Source organism: Perca flavescens, chromosome 4, assembly GCF_004354835.1.
Source record: "Perca flavescens isolate YP-PL-M2 chromosome 4, PFLA_1.0, whole genome shotgun sequence".
NCBI lineage: Eukaryota > Metazoa > Chordata > Actinopteri > Perciformes > Percidae > Perca > Perca flavescens.
This window is the reverse complement of record NC_041334.1, coordinates 3,392,820-3,415,308: the sequence shown is the minus strand read 5'-3', so window position 1 is coordinate 3,415,308 and position 22,489 is coordinate 3,392,820. Positions and strand designations below refer to the sequence as shown.

Here is a 22,489-nt window from a genome sequence, read left to right as displayed (position 1 = left end):
TCACCAATTTATGGTGGGAATACCCTTACGTATCCTATGAGAAGGAAAACACAGATGACATTCTAAATATATCTTAAATATAATGGAATATAAAGCAGTAAGGGGGCTTTCACATCAGGGACCTGATGAGCCTGGATCCCAAAAGTTGAAATATATGAAAGATCTGATCAAAAACAGTAACTGTGAAATATAGTCTACATGTGCTACATTGAACACAACAGGACATCACACAAACGGGCCATATTTAGCTATCGTTGCTCTGAACGCGCCCTAATAATGTCAATATCAGGACTAACAACATGATGGGGGAGGGATAAAGCACACTGCAGCCTCTAAGGGACACTCTCTATCAGTAGTTATGGGTTTATTTATTTCTATGATAAATTTACTCATTAAGGAAGAATACTGAGAAATCCTACATCAGACCTCCCAAACAGCAACAGTTTGTTTGTGTGTGTGTTACCATTGAGCTGCTCTTGATGATAGAGAAAATAGAGCTGAGTATTCCAGAGCAGATGAGCAGCTCTTTCTGCTGCCTCAGATGGAGGTGGATGTGATGCAGAACCACAGGAAGCAGGATCCTTCGCGACTCTGTGGACACACACACACGCACACACGCACGCACACACACACACACACACACACGTATGATGAGTTAATAGTGTTATACATTCTACTATTTGTTTTTTGTTCGGTAATGTCGCGTGGCTCCGCTATAGAGAGCGTGCTTCAAAAAACTCCTTGTCACACTCCTTGCCAATTTTAAGTTGGATATGTCAATCTGTTAATTTTTAGATGATGACAAAACTCTTCTCAAAACACAATAACTCAAAAACCATCTCACGTCCGCAACATTTCCACAGTCAAAAAACTGTTAACCTTGATGTACGCAACACGACCGTGGCAATCAGTCCACACTTACTGTACTAAGTACTAACCGTCACACGCCGTAGAGCTGATTATATCTTGATGACTACTTATTTAAGTGAACGACTGACGTGTTTGTGTTCCAACTGCAACCTGTACCTGGGAAAGAGAAGAGCCGGCTGTCCACCGTCCGGGCTATGGACTGCAGCTTGACCACATCCATGGACTGTCCTATGTGCACCGTGGACGGCATGCTGCCCAGAGTGCCGCGCACAAACTCCGCCACTTCCTGCACTGTGAACATCTGCAGCAGCTCGTCGAAGATCGCTGGAAAGGAGTTCAACAGGGCGGCCTGAGGAAGACGAGGGAGGGAAGAGAATGAGAGGACGTCTTTACAGAGTGAAGGCACACAGGGACGCTGGGGGGGAAGAAAGATACAGAGAGAGACAGAGAGAGAGGGAGAGGGTTGCAAAGATAATAATGTTGGCTTCTGTGTTTGTAGGGAATAGAAATGTGACCATGACTTCACTCTGTAATACAGCAGAGGGGAGTTAAAGTGCACACAGTGAAAGGCTGAATTTCAAAATGACTAAAGCTTTTTATTACACATCAGTGTGTAGTCAAGGTAATGTAGGTGGTGACCACAGAGCAACACAACATCGTAGGTAACAGTCTGTTGAGTCACTTACTTAAAGGATCTATTGTGTCATACAGTTTTCGAGCCAAGCACCAAGTATCAAGTGTTACTGTATGTTCTGACACTTAAGTAGAGCTGCAAAGATGAATTGATAAGTTGTCAACTATTAAATGAATCGCCAACTATTTTGATAATCGATGAATCAGTTTGTGTCTAGTTTATTCTCTCCTCTGTGACAGTAAACTAAATATCTTTGAGTTGAGGACAAAACAAGACATTTGAGGACGTCATCTCGGGACTTTGGGAAACACTGATCCACATTTGTCACCATTTTCTGACATTTTAGAGACCAAACTTAATGCATTTTGGAATACAGCCATTCACCAATTGAGACATTTGAAAGACAGGAGGAGAGTGAACAGAGTGAATTCATTCATTAACAAATCAGAAAACACAGCAATATTAGAAGAAAGATTGTTAAAAGAAGGAAAAGGTTAAGACAAAGCACAGACATTGGTGAGATATTAATCGGTAAGCAATTTGACACAGCAACATCTCTGAGGAGAGATGAGGATTTCCTGCAGTCACTGGCTGGTTTTAGTGACTCAGCACAATAAGTATGATACTGCAAATGAGATTTGGAGACTTTTGGGTGCTGTGACAAAATGGTTTCAGTTTTATTAATTCATAGTTGTACAGTATGATTCTGGAAGACGGTCATGTTCGGAGACAATTGTGGTGGTTTGAAAGGTAATAGACACTCAGGTCCAGATTCATCCAAAGTGCCCTTCAAGGACAATGTGATTTTTTTTTTTTTGCATCTTAGTTGCTTAGGCTAACTGCACAGTTTTTATCTACTAAGAATTTGAAGTGGATCGAGTTTCAGCACAAACACATGCACTACACCAACAAATATCCCCTTTTTGTTAATCCTTTCCAAGTGCAAATAGGACTAATGTACCAAGCCTGGCCCCTCTGTGGCCTAAATAAATCAAACCTGATTCTTGGAAGATCTGGTGATAATACTCGCTTCTTCAATTAGAGATTTATTTTACAAGATCACACAATCTGTTGTTTATTTTCTTGATAAATTGATTAATCACTTTGTCTATAAAAATTATTTCTGGATTTGCATAACCTCACCTTTAGTCTCACATTGCCAGTCTGGCTACACCGCAAATACATTCTGGGATAGGAGAAAAAAAACTAAAATGCATGTTCGTTCCCTGGGAATATTTTAATCCAAACCACAATCTTTTTTTCCTAAACTTAAATAGTCGCTTTGGTGTATAAACTTAACTGTCATCGCCATATAACGTTAACTTTTTCTCGGCTAAACTACCAACAGACCCTGAAAGGACCAACATCCCGTTGCTCTGTATCTGGCTCCCAATGATCCTTTTGTTGGTTCAACTCAACTAGAAACTGCCGCTGATATGACCAACAGCTCACGGAGCTCTGCAGCCAGTGTCACGTGACCGGCCAGCGGTCTCCTAATTTCGTAGGATGTCATACGAACCCGTTCATGAGAATGCGTTGTACAGTTAGAGGACTATAGCCTGGGAAAACCCTGACGAACTTCCGGCAAATTTGAGATTTGCTCTGCAAGTCCAGCAGTCAGGGGGTGAATGTGCGGGATCACAGGAGTGTGTGTGAGTGTGCGGGATCACAGGAGTGTGTGTGAGTGTGCAAGATCACAGGAGTGTGTGTGATGTGTGATGTTAGGCTCACAAACGGCTGGACGGGGGAATTAGGATTCTGGGCTTCACACAAGGTCGTGGTTTTCATCCAGACGTCTACTTACTGACAGTGGAGACGGCCGCAGAGCGTTGGAGCTCCCGGCCTGAGTGCAGTTGGCCTGCCCGCTGCCAGGAAGCTGTCCTGGGGCAGGGGGCGGGGCTTGGCCCGGGGCAGGGGCTACAGCTAAGGTAGCGTTAGGCCCAACGCCGGGGCCTGGGGCTTGATTTGGGCCTGAACAAGGCTGGGAGCCCTGTAATGTGTGGGTGTCGAGGAAAGAGGCCCAGGAGGAACGAATAGGGACCCAAAGGGTGGAGCAAAGAATTGTGGGAGATTGAAAGAGAAGGTGAGGGAAGGAAGTGAGGAAAGGTCCGAGGTACAAGTAGAAAGAGGTAAATAAAGGAGATAAGAGTCAGATTAATGCAGCTAAAAGGAGATGGAACATACTATCTAAACTATAAGCAAATGTAATTAAATGGTTGGATTAGTCTCATCTAAACTATAAAGACACAAGTTGCACTTCCAGCTGTGAAAAAAGATGACTTAAACAGGGAAAAGCACATCGACATTTGAACATTTGATGCTTCTTTAAGGATTGAAGAAAAGACCTAAAAACAAAACATTTTGAAGAATCTGTTGAGTCTGTGTGTATCAGATATGTTCACAATTTTTTGGAAGTCCAAGTCGACTCTCAAGTCTTTGAGGGGCAAGTTCAAGTCAAGTCTCAAGTCTTTTGCCACGAGTCCAAGTCAAGTCTCAAGTCTCCAACTTAGGACATCGTATAGTCTGTTTACGAAGTTATTGACAGCTAAATTAATGACAAAAGGCACAACTCCGGGAGGACTTGGTGTCGCCGTCGTCAATGCATTTTTTTGATATGTGAGTGCGCGTACAGGCATAGCGCATGCGTTACGTTGCACATTATGACAAAGGGCATGCAGCTCGTCATACGTTTCCGATTTAAAAAGCAATAATTGCATGAAAACAGGTTGTTGACAAGTCTTGAAGCTCGAGTCCGAGTCAAGTCTGAAGTCTTTTGGGTCGAGTCGCAAGTCAAGTCTGAAATCAGCTGTTTGTGTGCCTTAAGTGTGAGTCCGAGTCTCAGACCCAAGTCCCCATCTCTGGTGTGTGTGTTTGTGTGTTTGTGTGTGTGTGTGTGTGTGTGTGTGTGTGTGTGTGTGTGTGTGTTTGTGCGAAAATCACATCATATGAATTTATAAAATTGATAACCATCTGTGTTGACCCCCTCACATGTTAATATTTTGTGTGAAGATGATCGCAGGGATGTTGGGCGCCTCCAAATCATTCAGGTTCTCGCAACTCAATTTTAAGTTCCAAAGCGGATTCAGGCTGTCCAGGCTGAGGAGCCACTCTTTTGTTGCTTTAAGCGGATGGACTGGAAGAGTTCCTGGATGCTGGTGTCCCCTTGGAAACTGCCACCACCATCGTCCAGGTGGTGAATCCTCCTCCATCGTAGTGTGTTACCAACCGTTTCTTTTGTAACTGTGGTCCCCTGCCTTCAGTTGTGGCCCGGGACCGTTCGCATGAAAGGATCCGAGACTGGATGATGAACTTAAACAGATACTCCAGGGCCTGGGGGTAGATGTTTGTATTTGTGTGTGTGTGAGAGACAGAATCAGAGAGATACATGGAGGGGAAAGAATATTAAATATAATTATAATATTTTATTGACATATAAACATCCCTAACTTGAGTATTTATTGACCTATATAACGAAATAGTACTGAAGCCCTGAGAGGCAAGTGAGAAAAAACTATTTTGGTGATCCATTTTCTAAGTCTGATCTAGATAGTTTTCTCTCCTGTGTGTATTACTTTAATAGAATACAGGTGGAAAAGAAGTTTTGCTATGATAATCTTTCTAACTTCCTTAAAACATGTAATCTGTGAAACAATGTGGTGAAATAGTTTGTTCTGAACTAGGATTAAAAGCATAAAAACTAAAACTTCCAGGTGAGTTTTAAGTCCTTTATGCATTCTAAATACAAGGTACATATATTGTGTGTTAGCAAGTTATGTAACATTACTGTCATGTCTTTCTTTTGGCTAAAGAATGTCATTGAATCTCTACTAGAACATGCAGTAAGTGGTGCACTGCAGCCTCTTGTGGCTGAAATGAGTACTACAACAACGACAAATGATCCTGACAAAACTTTTTTTTACAGATGACATAAAGATTAACTTAGAAAAATTATCCTGGAAACCCCCCACCCTGCTTCACAGATGAAAATGTTCACCTGTTCTTCAGTCAAAAACACAGGAGAGAAATCTATTCAGATCAGAAGAGATTTAAAGTGTGTAATGTTCAGGTATGGTGAAGGGTATGTGATGATGGGGGGCTATTTTAATTCCAGAGGCCAAGGGAACTTTATCAGGATGCATAGTATCCTGGATCCATGAAATAACTGGCCTTTAAAAATAAACATCTGCCTGCCTCTATGGGAATTTAACATAGGGGTGTAATGACTTATACCCCCTGTATTTTAAGGAAGAACATTTATTTATTTACGATACATTATTCATTCACAAAGAAAATTGGTGTCCTTAGAGGTTGGATTTTTCCTCATTTTTTAAATTAAGGCATTAAGATGAATTTTAAAAAATATGATTTTTTATTCCTCTTTTTAGTCAACTTTAGCATGGGTGTGTAAACTTATGCAAGCTACTGTATGTGTTTTTTGTATGCGATTATTTTATTATTTAATTTTCATAACTTGATAACTGATTACTGATTCTACGGCTGCATCACTTTTAGATACACAGTATTTATAATGAGTAGAAATATTTCATTATGAGTTAACTAAACAGATTATTGCACTTCTTTTTAAAAATGTTGATTGAAGTCGATTAAGTTATCTGAAACGTGACTTGAAAACAATGATCTTCATACATCAATAATATGTAGCTACATGTAATATTTGTACAGCGTGTCACAGGATGAATCAAAACAATAAACAAACAATAAAAAACTGAGCAGAAAACATGCTTTACTTCCTTAAATGATGAATGAGTGCAAGAAGGAGACCGACAGACAGCAGCTAAAACTCAGCCGACGGGGACGCGAACACAGTTATAAAATATAAATAAGAACCCACAGCTGCCGCATGTGTCAAACTGTCCTCAATAATTCACACCGGGCGTCCACTTTTACGAGACAATGTGACCCATTTGAGACGGATGTTTGAGTCTGATGAATATTTTAATGTCTGCTATGCGTGGTGCATTCTCTAAATCTGCTTCATGAATTTATTCTGAAGTTCTGCTCTACAAATATGGCTTTGTTTGGTTTGTTGTGGACCGAGCGAAGACAATCAGTGGGAAGAATCGCAAAGGTGTTGAAATATTGATAAAACCCTTTGGTTGATTTTTATATAAAATCATTGTGCAGATAAGGCTACGTTTACACGTGGCCGGCTATTTTCATAAACGGATATTTCACCCTCTCCATTTTCAAAAATAACATTGTGCACAGCTGTCAGTTTTCAGAAAAGTGTTAGTATACACAAACCCGTGTATATATGCCGTCAAGAGCACGCCAGAACTGTAGGTGGCGGTGTAACGAGAAGCTCAAGCCAATGTTAGCCAATCAGAATCCCGAAAATAGCAACAACTGCAACCAATCACTTCCTCTTTCTCTTTTGAACAAAGATGAAACTTCCGTTTGTCTCAGTTTGCAAACATGCAAACAAAGTTTTCCAAAATCTCAACTTTGGCCGGAGTTTTTAGAAAGACTCGGTTTGCGTGTAAACGAAGGGCACAAACAAAAAAAAGTAAATGTCTCCTTTTTTCAAAATAACCATGTACGTGTAAACGGGATATAAGTCAGTGAAGGGGTTATCAGCAGTAGGGTAACCTTTAGAATATGTTTGTGTTTATTGTGATATTTTGTCCTCTATTTATCTATTAATGGATAAGGTACCAGCAGGTTTTAGAAATATGTCTGTCTATGAGTGCATTCATTATAAAGAAATGGAGATTCTCTGGTATGATATGTGTTATTACCAACCCGGTCTCACGCCAGTTTGTGATATGGTCACATTATTTAGATTTATTGATTTGTGAACAGGTCACGATTTTAGAATGTGACCATTTCACGAACTGCCATGACACTGGGCTACTCTGGAGGACGCAAAAACAGGGAAATGAAACGCCACAACGGGGAAATGAAACGCTACACGCGTTAGCAATCAAACAATCATAGATAGCTCAAATGTTTTTGAAATGATTTCCATCTCCTGTTATGGTTTGTAATGAGAAAAGTTTATTATTTTATGAATTTCACAAATTTCAGTATGACACGGACGCGCCCTGTCACTTGAATGGCGTTTTGAGCTAACGTTAGCAATCAGACAATCATAAACCGTTTAAATCGGAGCACGTGCAACTCACATCTGCCCTCGACTCACACCGGGCAGTCTCCTAGTTAGGTCCCAGGACACTGATGAATGGACACTGCTGTTGTTTTGCTCAGCGTTAAGATCATTTGACTCAGTCTGCCCACTACTCTGCCTTCTAGGCAGTAGGAGGGGAAAATATATAGTCAACACTTCCACAACGCATCATTGCTTTGGCCTTTTTGTCGGTTAAGCGAATTATCATGATGAACTGGAAAATTCATGAACCCGATTGCTTTCGCTCTGACAATTGGTTAAAGAACTTTATGGATTTGCTGTCAATGGAACGGGCTGCATCAGCCCTCCATGAATTTAACCATGGAGATGAAGGACCCTGGATCTTTATTAGGCTAAACTTGAAAAACTGAACATATCAATTAATTTACTGCTATTGTTCCGCCCCTCCCCCCGTGGCTCTTACCCTCATTGCTTCCTGTATGTGGTCCTGTCTCACCACCTCTGCCGAGCGGTCCATGTACCACTTCAGACAGCGGATCAGCTCCCTGAAACACAACACACGTTATGTCACGTGGCTTTGAGCATTTCTTTCCTTTTTCTTTTGCCCAGTCTTCAAGTGGTAGTAAAACACTCACTTGTAAGCCAACGCGCCAGCAAAGTGCTTCTGGATATATGTGTCCATCACGGGCCGGAAGTGGTAGTATTTACTGTCCCTGAGAAGGTTTATAATGAACACCTGAGGGAGAGAGGGATAGGGAGAGAGGGGGAGAGAGGGAGGAAGAGAGAGAGAGGGAGAAGGAGGGAGGGAGGGAGGGAGGGAGAGAGAGAAAGAGGGAGAGAGACAGGAGAGAGAGGGAGAGAGAAAAAAGGGAGACAGGAGAGAGAGGGAGAGGGAAAGGGAGAGGGAGACAGGAGGGAGAGGGAGGAAGAGAGAGAGAGAGAGAGAGAGAGAGAGAGAGAGAGGGGAGAGAGAGAGAGAGAGAGAGGGGGGAGAGAGAGGTTAAAATAGAGAAAATGAATGAGACACATTACGTTTTATGTGAATAGAACGTTGGCCTTTTGTTGGCTGTGATCAGACTATGTCTGAGACTACAGTGAGTTAACTACCAATCAATAATAACCTGACCTGAGACCAGATCGTCTTGACACAAACATGGTTTAGTTCTGTTATAATTGTAACGTTTGCCAATAGACTTGAACTTGATATTGCCACTGTGTGTGTAGAGTGACTGTCCAATCAGAGGCGCTGATATCTGTCTGACTGCCTGAGTCTCACTTTTTAATGTGCAATATGCTTCACAGTTAGCCGACATGACAGTGACTGAAGCTGACAGTGTGTCATGGCAGTTATTTTTGTCGTTGGTTCTCTGTAGACTTTTTTTTCTCACTCACAAAGTACAGAACTGTAAATATTCATCTTTCTTTCTTTCTTTATGTTTTTTTGCACACACACTTACCAATGACTGGAACACCAGTGGTCCATATTTGTCCGTGTTGTCATCCAAGATGGAGAATAATGTGTCCAGAATGTCTTGGAGAAACTGTCACACACACATACAACCAGTCACATTTGTTCTGTTGTTAAGGCAATATTTAGGTACTTTTATCAGGTAAATATGTATGTTAAAGATGTGCTTATCAAAAATGAACGGCAAACAATCCCGTCAGTGAACAGGTACAAACAAAGTTTTTTGTAAACGTAGCATGCAAACCATTATCATATGATGTTTGGTGTTTAAAACCTCCAACGTTGTCTTCCAGGCAGCAATGCTTAGAGGGAACTAGGATTAGGCAATGGTTAGGGTTAGGTGCCTTGAAGTCAACGGTCGCAGCGCTGCCTTGAAGTCGACGTTGGGGGCTTAAAACACCATCAAGCTTATCATATAGCCTGACTTTGAACAGGTTTATACACAATATATATGACATACTGCCTCACAGTGTGCTTTTGATTCTTCAATCTCAACATTATTAAGGTCAAATGCTGTAAATCTGAGAAATAGGCCGAACAAGAAAACCTAAAACTAAACTGAAACCATATTGCCAGGTTATAAAACTTAGACAATGTTTTAGGGGCTTGCAAACGCTGGAGTAGTGGGGAAGCAAGGCATAAACGTAGCCAAAGATATTCATTTTGTAGTAGGGATGTAGCCTAAAGGCTGATTTATGCTTCTGCGTCGAATCAACGGCGTACCCCTGCAGACCCCTCTGCGGCGCCGCAAACCCTTCTCCGAGCCCTCGCCGCCGTAGCTCAACGTGCACCTCCAAAAAATGTTTACTTTGCGTCGATGTGACGCAGACCGCAAGGACTGTGATTGGTCAACTGGTCCTGTGTGTTGAAAGTGGGTGTTTCAAGCAGCCTACTGTGGGGAGTAGCAACATGCTAGTTCACTGACGTAAGCTCTGAAAATAAACTCAGACGTATTTTACAATGACGGAGTTATCGGTTTGTAAAGTGTCTATATGTCAGTAACATTTTGAAATTAGCCCTTCGCCAGCAAAGCAGTACTTTGTGGGAAGTTGTGCTAAAGTTAGCTTGCTAACATCACATAAACTGGCTGGCAGACACCTCGCAAATAACCCCAGACTTATCGCCCCCCTAGCTTTATGGCGGTGAAATGCACCGCGATGCAAAGTTACCCCGACGCAGAACTCCGAAAGTGTGAATGTCTCTTTCTGACTGGAGCCTCGTCAAAGAAAATGTTCTGTAACCCTTGTGTAACAGACAATAAAGCATTATCTTATCTTAAAGTGAAGAAAAACGTCCTCAGTGTATACTTACCTTGACTATCTCCTCTCCGCTGACGTGTCGCAGCCGGCCCAGAATGTCCATGACCCGGTCCGGGTGGGCCTTCCACTTCAGCAGGGCCAGGAGGTCCACTGGAAGAAAAACAGCAAAGTCAACCGCCAGAAAAGACACAAAAGAAGTTGGGCCTCCTATAGTTCATGAGGCAAGGCAACTTTATTTCTATAGCACATTTAAGCGACAAGGCAATTAAAAGTGCTTGCCATAAAACATGAAATAGTTCAAATTCAGGTCTGATTCCACAGCTGTGTTGGAAACTGTTCCTTCTCAGAGAAATAGTGCACTTCGTAGTAGTGTTCGAATTCTCCACGGTTAATTTCATTCACTGTATAGCCACACACATGCACAGTTAAGCTGAGCGTACATCCGATGGACCCTACATTTTACTCCTGTATACCACAATGCAACGCTGTCGTGTTTTCCTGGCAGAGAAAAAGAAGCAGAAGGACCCGCGGAACTGAAAAGGAAAAATGGAGTGGGCTTTCGTATCTAAAACAGTGGAAATGTATCATGCAACATATATACCTTTTTTTTTCTTCCAGGGACATATAAAAGTATTTTTGTTTTGGTTTATTTACATGATGCTGGGCGCACCCGCTGACTTTTAATCGTTTAACCTTTTTCTCTCCAAAAACAACCACCTCAGTTTTTTCTTTGCTTAACTGAAGAAAGTTCTGGCTCATCAAATTGTTGTCGTTTGCTCACTGCACTGACTCAGTGTTTGTATTGGACCATAGTGGCCTGGTGATAAGGTTATGTAAATGTGTGTGTCATCCGCATAATGATGGTAACTTATTTAGCTTTTTACCTTAAAGTTGGCGTAGGTAGGATTGCGAAGATCCAGGACTTAGCCAAAAAATTTGAACACTGACAACTTCTCAGTCCATCCCCCCTTTCCACTAAAACACAAAACGGTCTCCTAAGCCCCTCCCCCCACTAGGGAGAATGAACGCGTGTGCAAGAGCTTTACCTGAAACTGTGGAATCACAAAATGTGTGGGGTTTCCCTGTCCGTGAAAGTATTGTGGTGTCGCTATAACCCCCGGGCTGTATGATGAACTAATACGGGAGAGGCGGCTGCGTACCGTTCTGAGTGAGCTTGGTGGAGGAGAGCTGCGTGGCGATCCAGAAGGTCTCCTTGGCGCTGCGCTGGAAGATGAGGCTGGAGGGGATGCTGGGACAGCTGTTGAAGTCTTCTTTACAGCAGGGCAGGCCCAGGTACAGGGCGTGGTTACTGAAGGTGGTGTTCTCATCACACTGAGGCCGACAGGGGGAAGACACAGACAAAGTGGGCTCAGTCATACTAGCAAAGGTTTAAAGGTACCATATAATGCTCTTTTTCAGGTTCATACTTGTATTCTGGGTTTCTAGTAGAACTAGTTAGGTTCTACCCTAACCCGTTTTTAACCCAAAAACCTATCCCTAACTTGTCATGACAAAAACCGAACGACACTGTCTGACAGAAGCGTTATGTCATCAACGTTTATGACTTGTTTATAATGTTTATGACACGTTCATGACAGTATCATGCCACTCTTATGTAGATACCTTCAAGTAAAGTGTAACCAAACTTGTTTACATGCATAAATGTTTGAAAAACATTTCATTTTGTCTTCTGTCTTTCTGAATATACTCAGTCTGTCTCTTTAAACCTCCCCTCCCGAAAAGGCCCAGTCTGCCTTGATTGGTCAGTGTTTCCGGGTCTTCCGCATTTTATATTATATTTTTTACAATATGGGACCTTGAAAACAATATATCTTAACTTATCTGTCCCAACAGGTAACTTCTGACGATGAGTTTATCAATTTTGAAGGTCGCCCGTACCTATTCGAGCCTGAATACACGGACGTGGAGCTACAACTAATGGAGGAGAATTGGAGAGCTAGCAGCGCTAGCAGCAGAGAGTAGAAGCCCTCAGGCAAGTGGTATTTAAATAAACTCCTGGTGTACTTACACACTTTCCAATGCATTGTTTTATGAGTACATAACCTATTTCTACTAGTGTAGAAAATTGGTACCATTCGGGGCATTATTAGTGGGGTAATTTACAAGATACACAGTTGGTTCCATTAGCGCCTGCACTAAGCCATTCGGCTGATAGCGCAAACTTGCCCAATGTTAGACAAAGGGAAAAAAGCTTCTGGGGGGGTTGTTTGGCCCGAGGTCATGGTGCAAAGGACCGTAGGGTGAAATTACTCCGAACCATCCCTTTAACACTTTGTCTGACCTTGTAAACGTAGAGTTCATGGCTCTCGTCTGAAAGAGTGGTTCCATCCTCCCTCATCAGAGGAGTGAAGGAAAACCCAAACAGCTTCTTCTCTCCTTTGTCCTTCGCTGCGGGGTGGAAACGAGACAGAAAAGAGAGAAAGATGTACAGTTATGGGGGAAAGAGGAAGACAGAGGAAGTTTAGAGTGAGACAAACTGCATACATATGATGATTAAACTCCACCACCACCCCCTTCAGTACCAGTACCAGGAAGTGACTCACTGGAGCAGTGTCGGAACTCGAAGCGCAGGTGGGAGCCTCTGAAGCGGTCGATGGGAATGGGCAGTTTGATCACTTCGCTCCATCGGGGGCTGTTGTTGTGGTAGAGCACGAAGGAGCGGTGCTCCGGCACGGGGGGCTCACCTGAGCCCAGACTGATGCAGTCCTGCAGGAGGGGGGCAGACACGGACAGGAACATGCATGTAAAGCTAACTGCATGTTTCACACCTGGCCACATGTACATTAACTGTCTCTGACAGGTGCACACATCCATCTGGCGTTTGCCACTGCATCATTTTATACTGGAAATGTTATCAATGCCTTAAAGAAAGGACAGCTGGGAAGGTTTTTGTAAAATAAAATGATAATAGTCTACGTGGGCATAATACAAATGCCTGGGACTGGAGGGGCCAGCTGAGTGAATTTTGAATTTCATGCAACCAGATTTGGTCCTAGTATGTTGGGTTGTGCTTCTGAACAAGTCAATGCATCTGTCAATATTTCTGTTTGTATCCAGGTAGTCTTTAACCCTTTTGTTTTTCTGCGTCAAAATTTAAAAAAAAGGGGCGACCTCTAGCTCACCCATTAGGAGCGAGTGACCCATTTATGTCCTTTGCAGCGACCCAGGATTAAATCCAACCTGTCCTCCCATCTCTTTCACTCCACCCTTTCCTGTCAAATTTGACCCGAGGACAACAGGAGGGATAAATGATGGTTTATTCCATCATTCATTCTAAGACATGTCAGTATATTAGTAAATATATATATATATATGTCTGTCAGATTGGGGATGTCACATTTTTGGCCTCTGGTTGCTGTTTGAACACTTTCAGAGATCGGTAAAACTGCTTTTTTCTTTTCATGCGATGCAAATGGATATCGCTGGTATGGCCTGTACGCCTCTCTTCTTCTACTAATTCTCTTGGGTTGCTTTTATGTATTGTATGCAATGGTTAAAATGGGCCGGAACGATCCAGAAAGGCGTTCCGGGTAACGGGTAAACTCGCTTTAAAAAGTGAGTTTTCTTGAGTTCCCACCTGCCAGATTCCACTTTAATTAACCTCTAATTGATAACAAGGACTCCCTGAAAGAAGAGCTAGCGCGTCCCAATGGGACCTCCCTAGCCAAATCAAGGATACATCAAAAAATAAGTTTCAAGAAGTGACCACAAGAAAAGAGAAAGAAACGGTGAGAGAAAGTGGACTGAAGGGTGTATACGACAGCACTGCTCTCCTACCTTGAGGATCTCCCCATCAGCGTAGAGCACGTAGATGGTGACTTCAATGTTCTTCTGAACGCTCTTCCCTCCCCTCTCAAAGTCCCCCCGCTCCAGAGTCAGGTACAGGTCGTTACGGATGTCGCCTGGGAACCGCAAGGACACATTAACATGCAGACGAGACACCTCACCGTTTGTCTCACATTTCACCTGACAAATGTAATGATCCCACAATGTGAACACAAGCCTGACAAACACAGACGCAGGGTTGCCGAGACAGTTTGCATTGTGCCAATTACATCTTCTTAGGGCATTTTCACACCTAAAAGTCCGAACCAAGGCTCATGTTTTTGTTACATTGTCTACATTTGATCCATTAAGTCTTGGTTTCACACTGCAGTTATGCAAACGCACTAAAGATCTATACGTGACAAACCTACGTCCTGCCGTCATCACATAAATACGTGAGCTGCGTCTCCAGATACTTAGAATTGATTGGTTTGTAGACGAGCTTCCCTGTCCTCTCGTATCCTCTCTCTGGGTCGGAGTTTTTTCAACTGACTGCTGCTCTCCCCTACTTAGAGACAAACAGAAACCTACACTGTACATTCACGAGGCCTACCACTTAACAAGTAAACTGCTGATTTATATTCTGCTCTGATAGCCGACAGCTGCCTGCACGCTCTCTCTCACGTAGACTACAAACTAAGCACTGAGCTGTTCCTTAAAAGGAGCTTCCCCGGTCTTATTAACATAGCCTGCCAGAGCTTCCTGTATTTGTTCCGAAAGTCCAAAACATCCACAAAGGGTTTTCATACTGCCAACGACCGAGACCACCTCTTTTGATCGGAGGAATCTTTTCTCACATGCAATGTTGGTTCGGACCAAACTGAAAAGTCTGAAAGTCCGGCCCAAATGAGGTAGGTGTGAAAATGTCCTTATACCCAAAAACGACCATGGATATTGTAGGTATAAAGTGTCTCCGTGTGTTGAGACACACGGAGTGTATCGCACACATTTTAAAGCTGAATACCTCTGACATTCACAAGACCAATGACCCGTGTTAGCGTTTGTGGATTCATTTATCATGTCAGCTTGTCCTTATAGAGGAGATGTCACCCTTAATGTATCAAGATGGGAGTTAAATACTCGCTCCATCACTGCCCGAGGGGAGGCTTTACGTGTGTGTGTGTGTGTGTGTGTGTGTGTGTGTGTGTGTGTGTGTGTGTGTGTGTGACATGCATTGATAATTTGTGTGGAAAGGTGTGAAGGGACACTTCTGCATATTATATAGGTGTAGGTGTTGCTGTTTGGAGGGCAGTCTGAGGGTAAATGTCAATCCCTTTGGTTATTTAGATTATTTCAAAGGCTGAAAATGATTCACAATTAATAATTACACAGAAAAAGTAACGCATCTTTAGAAGCCTCTAAATGCTAAAGGAGCACATGTGCTTGACATGTTCTTTGTCAGATGGTGTTGGAGCAGAAGTGGCACGCAGCGATATTAAAATAAATTCAGAGTAGAGGGAGATGTTGCTGAGCTGGAAATTGACCACTTGAATTCACGACGTGACTTTCCAATTTGGTTTTATTACAGCTACAAAGATAATTTCATTAATCGCTTAACTGATCTGTTGTCAACTATTACATTTAATCACCATCTTTAAGTCTGCTCTGCATACTGCTCTTTGTACCAAGCCTTCATCTGGGTGCCTTTATACATACACATAAACTACCCCGGACTACCCCGGACTGGACTGATTGTCACTGTTTGACTCCCTTACTGGCTATATTAGCCACCTGCCCATTTTGCTAGCTTGCCTGTATGGTCAATACACCATGCTATCGTTTTGTCTGTATGGACAGTTTTCAACTTTAACTTAAAGGTCCCATGACACGGTGATCTTTGGATGCTTTTATATAAGGCCTTAGTGGTCCCCTAATACTGTATCTGAAGTCTCTTTTATATAGGCCTTAGTGGTCCCCTAATACTGTATCTGAAGTCTCTTTTATATAGACCTTAGTGGTCCCCTAATACTGTATCTGAAGTCTCTTTTATAAAGGCCTTAGTGGTCCCCTAATACTGTATCTGAAGTCTCTTTTATATTGACCTTAGTGGTCCTCTAATACTGTATCTGAAGTCTCTTTTATATAGACCTTAGTGGTCCCCTAATACTGTATCTGAAGTCTCTTTTATATAGGCCTTAGTGGTCCCCTAATACTGTATCTGAAGTCTCTTTTATATAGGCCTTAGTGGTCCCCTAATACTGTATCTGAAGTCTCTTTTATATAGACCTTAGTGGTCCCCTAATACTGTATCTGAAGTCTCTTTTATATAGACCTTAGTGGTCCCCTAATACTGTATCTGAAGTCTCTTTTATATAGACCTTAGTGGTCCCCTAATACTGTATCTGAAGTCTCTTTCCCGGAATTCAGCCTTGGTGCAGAATTACAGCCACTAGAGCCAGTCCCACAATGATCTTTCCTTAGGATGTGCCATTTCTGTGTCTGTAGCTATTGAGGAGGAGAGAGGGGGGGTAAGGTGGATGTTGGGGGTGTGGCCTTGACCAACTGTCACTTTGCTCGTTTGAAAGCCATGATGTCTCTCTCTCTCATGGGTGGGCCAAATTCTCTGGGCAGGCAAAGCAAAGAAAGGGGAGGTAACCTTGCTCCTTATGACCTCATAAGGAGAAGATTCCAGATCGGTCCATCTGAGCTTTCATTTTCTCAAAGGCAGAGCAGGATACCCAGGGCTCGGTTTACACCTATCACCATTTCTAGCCACTGGGGGACCATAGGCAGGCTGGGGGAACTCAGATTAATGTTAAAAAACCTCATGAAGTAAAATTTTTATGCCATGGGACCTTTAAGCTTTTCTTCAAGTCTTTTACTAGTGTCTTTGTATAGTTTAGTAATAATTATTCTATTTTTGATATATTGTGTAGCCTGTTGTACTTAGATAACTATAGAATTTGCACTTGCAATGCACTTGCACTGACACTCTCTTGCACCATGATACCATTGCACCTTTCTGCATTTTTTCCACACCGCTCCTTTAAACATGCTACAATCTAACTTTACTGTAAGGGCTACACTATTGATATCTTCCTTTGTATTGTTTTGTAGTATGTATGTGGCGCATGGATGTCATATGTCTGTGTGCCTATGGTATGTATGATGACTTTTACAAAATGACTAATTACATGAAGCACAACTTTGAATGTTTACACTAATAATAATTTTTATAATAGTAACATCTACACATGTAACATGTTTCACAGAAGAAGCCAGATAAATAATTGTGATGCAGACACAGCTTAGCTTAAAGGTATAGTCACTGTAATTAGGAGGGAGAAAAACACTTACTGAAATATACGTCTCTTTTCATTAGCTTTTATTAGTTTCGTGGCTGTGAATAGCTGAGAGCATTTGGATGAAATAATTAGACTTTCATTAGAACGCACAGCCGCAGTAAGTAGAACGGGGGAACTAAACGAGTGATCCAGTGGACTGAAACTGTAGACTTGGAACATGTTTCACCGCTCATCCGAAATGCTGCTTCACTTCTGGACTGTTCGGTTTGATATAACTGACAGATGAAACATGGACACTGGTAGGAAAACACACATACATATACACATACTGTACATATAATGTGTATATGAATGTGTATATTGGTATGCAAACGTATGTGCCTGTAAGTAGGTATATGTGCATGTATGTGTAAAATAAACTTAATGTGCTCATATTATGCTTTTTGGCTTTTTCCCTTTCCTTTATTGTGTTACATATCTTTTAATGCGCACGTTATAGGTTTACAAAGTGAAAAAGCACAAAATCCACCCCAAAGGGACTTACCATCTCCAACAGAAAACACTGTTCACAAACTGCTCCAAACAGCTCTATTGTAGTCCAGCCTTTACTTCAGAGACCAACGTGGTCACTTTGGAACACACGTTATAATGCTCACCTAGCTGCTAGCATGGCACTCCATCATACGCTGCTTCTGACTGGCTAGTAGTCCTTACCTAGGTACTGTCAGGGCACACCCTCATACTCTGCTTCTGACTGGCTAGTAGTCCTTACCTAGGTACTGTCAGGGCATGCCCTCATACTCTGCTTCTGACTGGCTAGTAGTCCTTACCTAGGTACTGCTCATGTGCGACTCCCAACAAAGATGGAACAGAAGTGCGATGCATCACTCTGTAGCTAAAACAGAGAGCTCAACACACAGGGTGAAAAGGGGAGCTGCAGCAATGTGCAGTACAACAAAAATATGGTGTCTTTTGAAAATTAAACCATGTAAACCTATTCTTCTACAACCTCTAAATACAATTATAAACCTGAAATGAGCATAATATGAGCACTTTAAAACAAACTGAAAAATCTACAATTCACACATAAAGAAATTTGGTGCTACTTTATCAGTAAATACTGGTCAAATAATGATAATGCATAAGAATACTGGACATCTTTATGTTGAGGCACACAGGCTGAGTAAGAAGTGAATATTTAAGTCCGCACAGAGCCAAAACAGATTCAGGTTCAGTCTTCTGATTCCTCCTCTTTTCTGGCATTAAAGTGCGATTCAACTCTCATCCCACACAATATGACCTGAGGTGGACCATTCCGTGTGTGTCTGACTCACCTGGCATGATGACATCAGGGAAGCCCAGTTTGCGTGTCATGGCCACCCCCCTGCTGAAGATGAGCGGGTTCTCCCGGCGGACCTGTTCCATGTCGCCCCTCAGCAGCTGCAGAGAGATGATCAGACCTGCAGCGACGGAGAGAGGGTCCACACGTTTAGTCGGCCATCATATTTCTCCACACAACACAGCACCACTGTTTGTGTTCATACTGGCTTTTCTTGAATGCTGTTGGAACACACTGGGAATTAATGAAGGGCTACGTGAGCTCATCTGACAGGGCTCTAGGGGTACCTGGGACCAAAAAGATTGGGACCCACTGCCCCAAACTACAACTACATCTCTAAAGTAGTTTTGGGGTCGCAGGACTTCACAGACTTTAACAAGAGGGCACAAGAGGTTGAGTTCCCTGCAGTGACACCAATTAGAACAATTTCCCAGCGGATGTCAAGGGATGACACGCATGTGTCAGTCTGAGTGCGTGCTGCTCTCCGAAAACCGGACGCCGCCGGGAGCTTTGTATGTTTGTTTTGGAACTGACTTTATGAGGTCTGTGTTCAACGTGTCTTAAGTTAATCAACGTGTGTAAAAAGCTCCCTCCTCACATACGCAGCAGCACGAGTCAGTAACGCTGCTGCACTTCCTAACGCCAACAACCCTCGGTGCCCTCTGCTTCTCAAGGTCCCTCTCACGGAGGCTGAATCTGGAAGAGACGGACACACGGTGCAGATGCGCCTAAAGGAAGCTGCAGTAACTCGGCCATTCATCAGAGTCCTGAACAAGGGTTGCCTGATGGCCCGGGCAAGTAAAACGCCACGTCGGGCAAGTAAATATAACAACCCATTTTGCACCGTTGGGGCATCATCATATCCCAAATGAGGTCATCGTTTTCTTGCCCCCCGTAGCAGAATGTTTGTTGAGTGATTTGATTTGAATGTGCTGTTGGCCTATCAAGAATTAGGACAGTTCGGGGATTTTTTTTTATTTGTTTTTTTAACCGTTTTTGACAGGTTTACATTAATATTTTTACATTTGATGTTTTTTTTTTCCAATGTTTTTTTCCACTTTTTTTCAATGCTTTTGGCATTTTTTTTTTCAAAGCTCCATTGTGTAATTTTTTTAGTTGATTCTTAGCAAAAAACCCTTTGGTCTTTCACAAATATGTGCTCATTCATGTGTCATTACTTCCACCAACTAATCAAAGTATTCCCGTGCGTGTAGAATCTGCCATTCAGAATCATTCAGAATATATAACCATATTGCGCCTCCATCTTTAAAATACGTTAGCCAAAGAGGGACATACGTCCACGTTTCGCCCTTTTACACTGAGTGGCACCGTGACGAATGCCAGGGAGGGAGAGAAGATTACTCAGTGACTGCCGGCAGATTTGAAAGCCGGTTGAAGATGGAGGATCACACCTATAGGGTGACCAAACGTCCTCTTTTGCCGGGACCGGACAAGTGGGAGGCGGAGTGCACCGTGTGCAAAGCTGGCACATATTTTTTCACGTTTCAGTGTCTTTATTATTTATTACATTGAAAAGGTATTAAAAGATATTTTGTTGAAGCTGGATTTTCCAACACAGAAGAGGTCATATTTAGAATATTATTTCATATTATTTATTTTAAAAGAGAGGTATTATTTTCTTACAGGTTGTTACAGATTTTATTTTATTTTATTACGGAAGTTATTTTTGCACCATTGAGGCATAATAAAGCATGGTCATTAACCTCTGAGAAGCCTGTCTGGATTTGTCTCGAGGCAGGGCCGAGTGTCCTCTTTTTTTGGAAATCAAAATATGGTCACCCTACACTCGTGTAATGGAGGCGCCAAGGAAGTTAAAAAGAGAATTAAAACGACAACGCGCAACAAAGCAACAAGACCAAAGTTAATATTGGAGTGGCTTTTCCAAGATGGAAAGAGGAGCAAGGATTTTAAAAGGGACGCCAAAGTTGCCTGCTTTCTTCTTGACAGGTAGGCTAATTCAGCCTATTGTTGCTTGGCTAACTATAGCATGGTTGTGCATAACGCCAGAACGATGTCTAGGATACATTTCCTCACGTCAATGATGAAGAAGGATTGTCTACCTTGTAACATAAACGTAATCATACGTGTCGGGATTTCCCTGGCAGACAACTCACGTCATGGAGTTGTAAACAGACTAGCTCCAGCTACACCAGCTGCGTGCAAACGATGGCGATACTAAGAGCTCATTTCGGTTTCATTGACATTCTTCATACTGCTCAGAGAAATATATTAAAAACACAAACCTCCGTTGCCTCTCTCCTACGCTGTAAACATCGCCTTACACTATTAATCTCGTAAAATATACAGAATAACGATAGCACTGATACTTTGCTATCATTAGCTTGCATATGATTGGGAACCTGACAGCTGATGTTAGCAATGAAATGGTACCAAAATAACGTAAAACTATTATTACACTGGAAGGAACACACAAAGTCGTACTTCTTGGAATAATACGGCCACCGTAGGAGTTAGAACGCGGAATGGGAGGGGCTAGAAAGTAATATTCAGTCGGTTGTCACATACAATTTCACCGCAAGGTGGGAGAAATTCTTACACCTTGTAGCTATAAATAGTTTTTTACGTTTATTGTCATTTCTTTTCCGAATGTAAAAATTTTTTTTGAGTGTTTCTTTAATTTTTTTTTACGTTTTTTTATGCTTTTGACCCTTTTTTAAAAACACAAAGACAGTGGCCGTACCGTAGTTGGTGCTGGGAGCGGTGTACTTGGTGCTGGACTTGCGGATGATGTTCTCGTGGATCTGGTACCATTCGTTCTCATTGTTACACCTAGGGAACAGACACAAACCATCAGGAATCAGGTCTCATTAGGCAGAAAACTTACGTATTTTAAACCCATTAGGAACATAAATCCAAAATATCGGCAAGGCTTCGTTAAGAACACGACTGTCTGTCTTTTCTTTTTCATTCACAATTTTTCTTAAATGAATTCCTGCTGACCCGATTGTTTTGTTACTTAATGACGACTCTAAATTACACCTGCTCGAGGCAGAAGAGAATTTGGCTAGCCGGCTCAGGCTCAACTGCAACCAAGAAAATGATAGGCAAGGTGTGATATTTGTTTTCTTGTATATTGGTTTGTTTTTGTCACCCAAGAGGGTGGGGGGTGCATGAGGGTTTTGGTTCCTGTGATTGTATTTGTTTGTTCTGTACGTTGTGTGTTCAAAAATATAAAAATAATAACAAATTGATCATAAAATAACAAAAAACAATTGTTGTCAAATATTGTGTATAAATCTCAGAGTAGTCCTCCTGTTGGTTATTTACACAAATAACATGACAACACAAGTTTTAAAAGGCTTCACGCTTGATTTAGAGGAGAATGAAATAGTCAAACTTCTATTATCTTTATTGGTACTATAATTTCCACCAACTTCTATTATTATTATGAATCATACATATACATATTATGTCTGAATCAGGCTCTCTGTGTCCCAACAGGCAGAGGAAGGTGGCCGCCCACCAAAGGTCAGGGTCTTTTGGAGGTTTCTGCCTGTAAAAAGGACGTTTTTTCTTCGCCACTGTCGCACCAAATGCTTGCTGTTGCCCATATAATTGCAGCTTAAAACAGCTTATGAGCCACAAGCCAACAGAAGGACTCACAGGAATTCGAAGTGACATGATGACACAGCAGTTCCTCCAGGCCAGAAAGAGGAAGAAGATTGCAGCGATTGTTT

The 22,489-nt window shown here is 42.2% G+C and overlaps 1 protein-coding gene across 1 annotated transcript in view; it reads right to left on the bottom strand.

Annotated features, from left to right (window-relative positions):
- The window catches only part of dock3 (dedicator of cytokinesis 3), a 267,193-nt gene that overhangs the window by 34,957 nt on the left and 209,747 nt on the right, over window positions 1-22,489 (bottom strand). The window contains exons 14-27 of the mRNA XM_028577073.1: window positions 21,493-21,581; window positions 18,766-18,891; window positions 14,139-14,263; window positions 12,905-13,067; window positions 12,643-12,749; window positions 11,501-11,672; window positions 10,393-10,490; window positions 9,071-9,154; window positions 8,249-8,349; window positions 8,077-8,158; window positions 4,746-4,834; window positions 4,610-4,674; window positions 1,027-1,257; window positions 464-591 (exon numbers count right to left, since the gene is read on the bottom strand). Of these exons, the coding sequence (XP_028432874.1) occupies window positions 464-591; window positions 1,027-1,257; window positions 4,610-4,674; window positions 4,746-4,834; window positions 8,077-8,158; window positions 8,249-8,349; window positions 9,071-9,154; window positions 10,393-10,490; window positions 11,501-11,672; window positions 12,643-12,749; window positions 12,905-13,067; window positions 14,139-14,263; window positions 18,766-18,891; window positions 21,493-21,581 (1,660 nt within the window). The remainder of the gene's footprint in view (window positions 1-463; window positions 592-1,026; window positions 1,258-4,609; window positions 4,675-4,745; window positions 4,835-8,076; window positions 8,159-8,248; window positions 8,350-9,070; window positions 9,155-10,392; window positions 10,491-11,500; window positions 11,673-12,642; window positions 12,750-12,904; window positions 13,068-14,138; window positions 14,264-18,765; window positions 18,892-21,492; window positions 21,582-22,489) is intronic.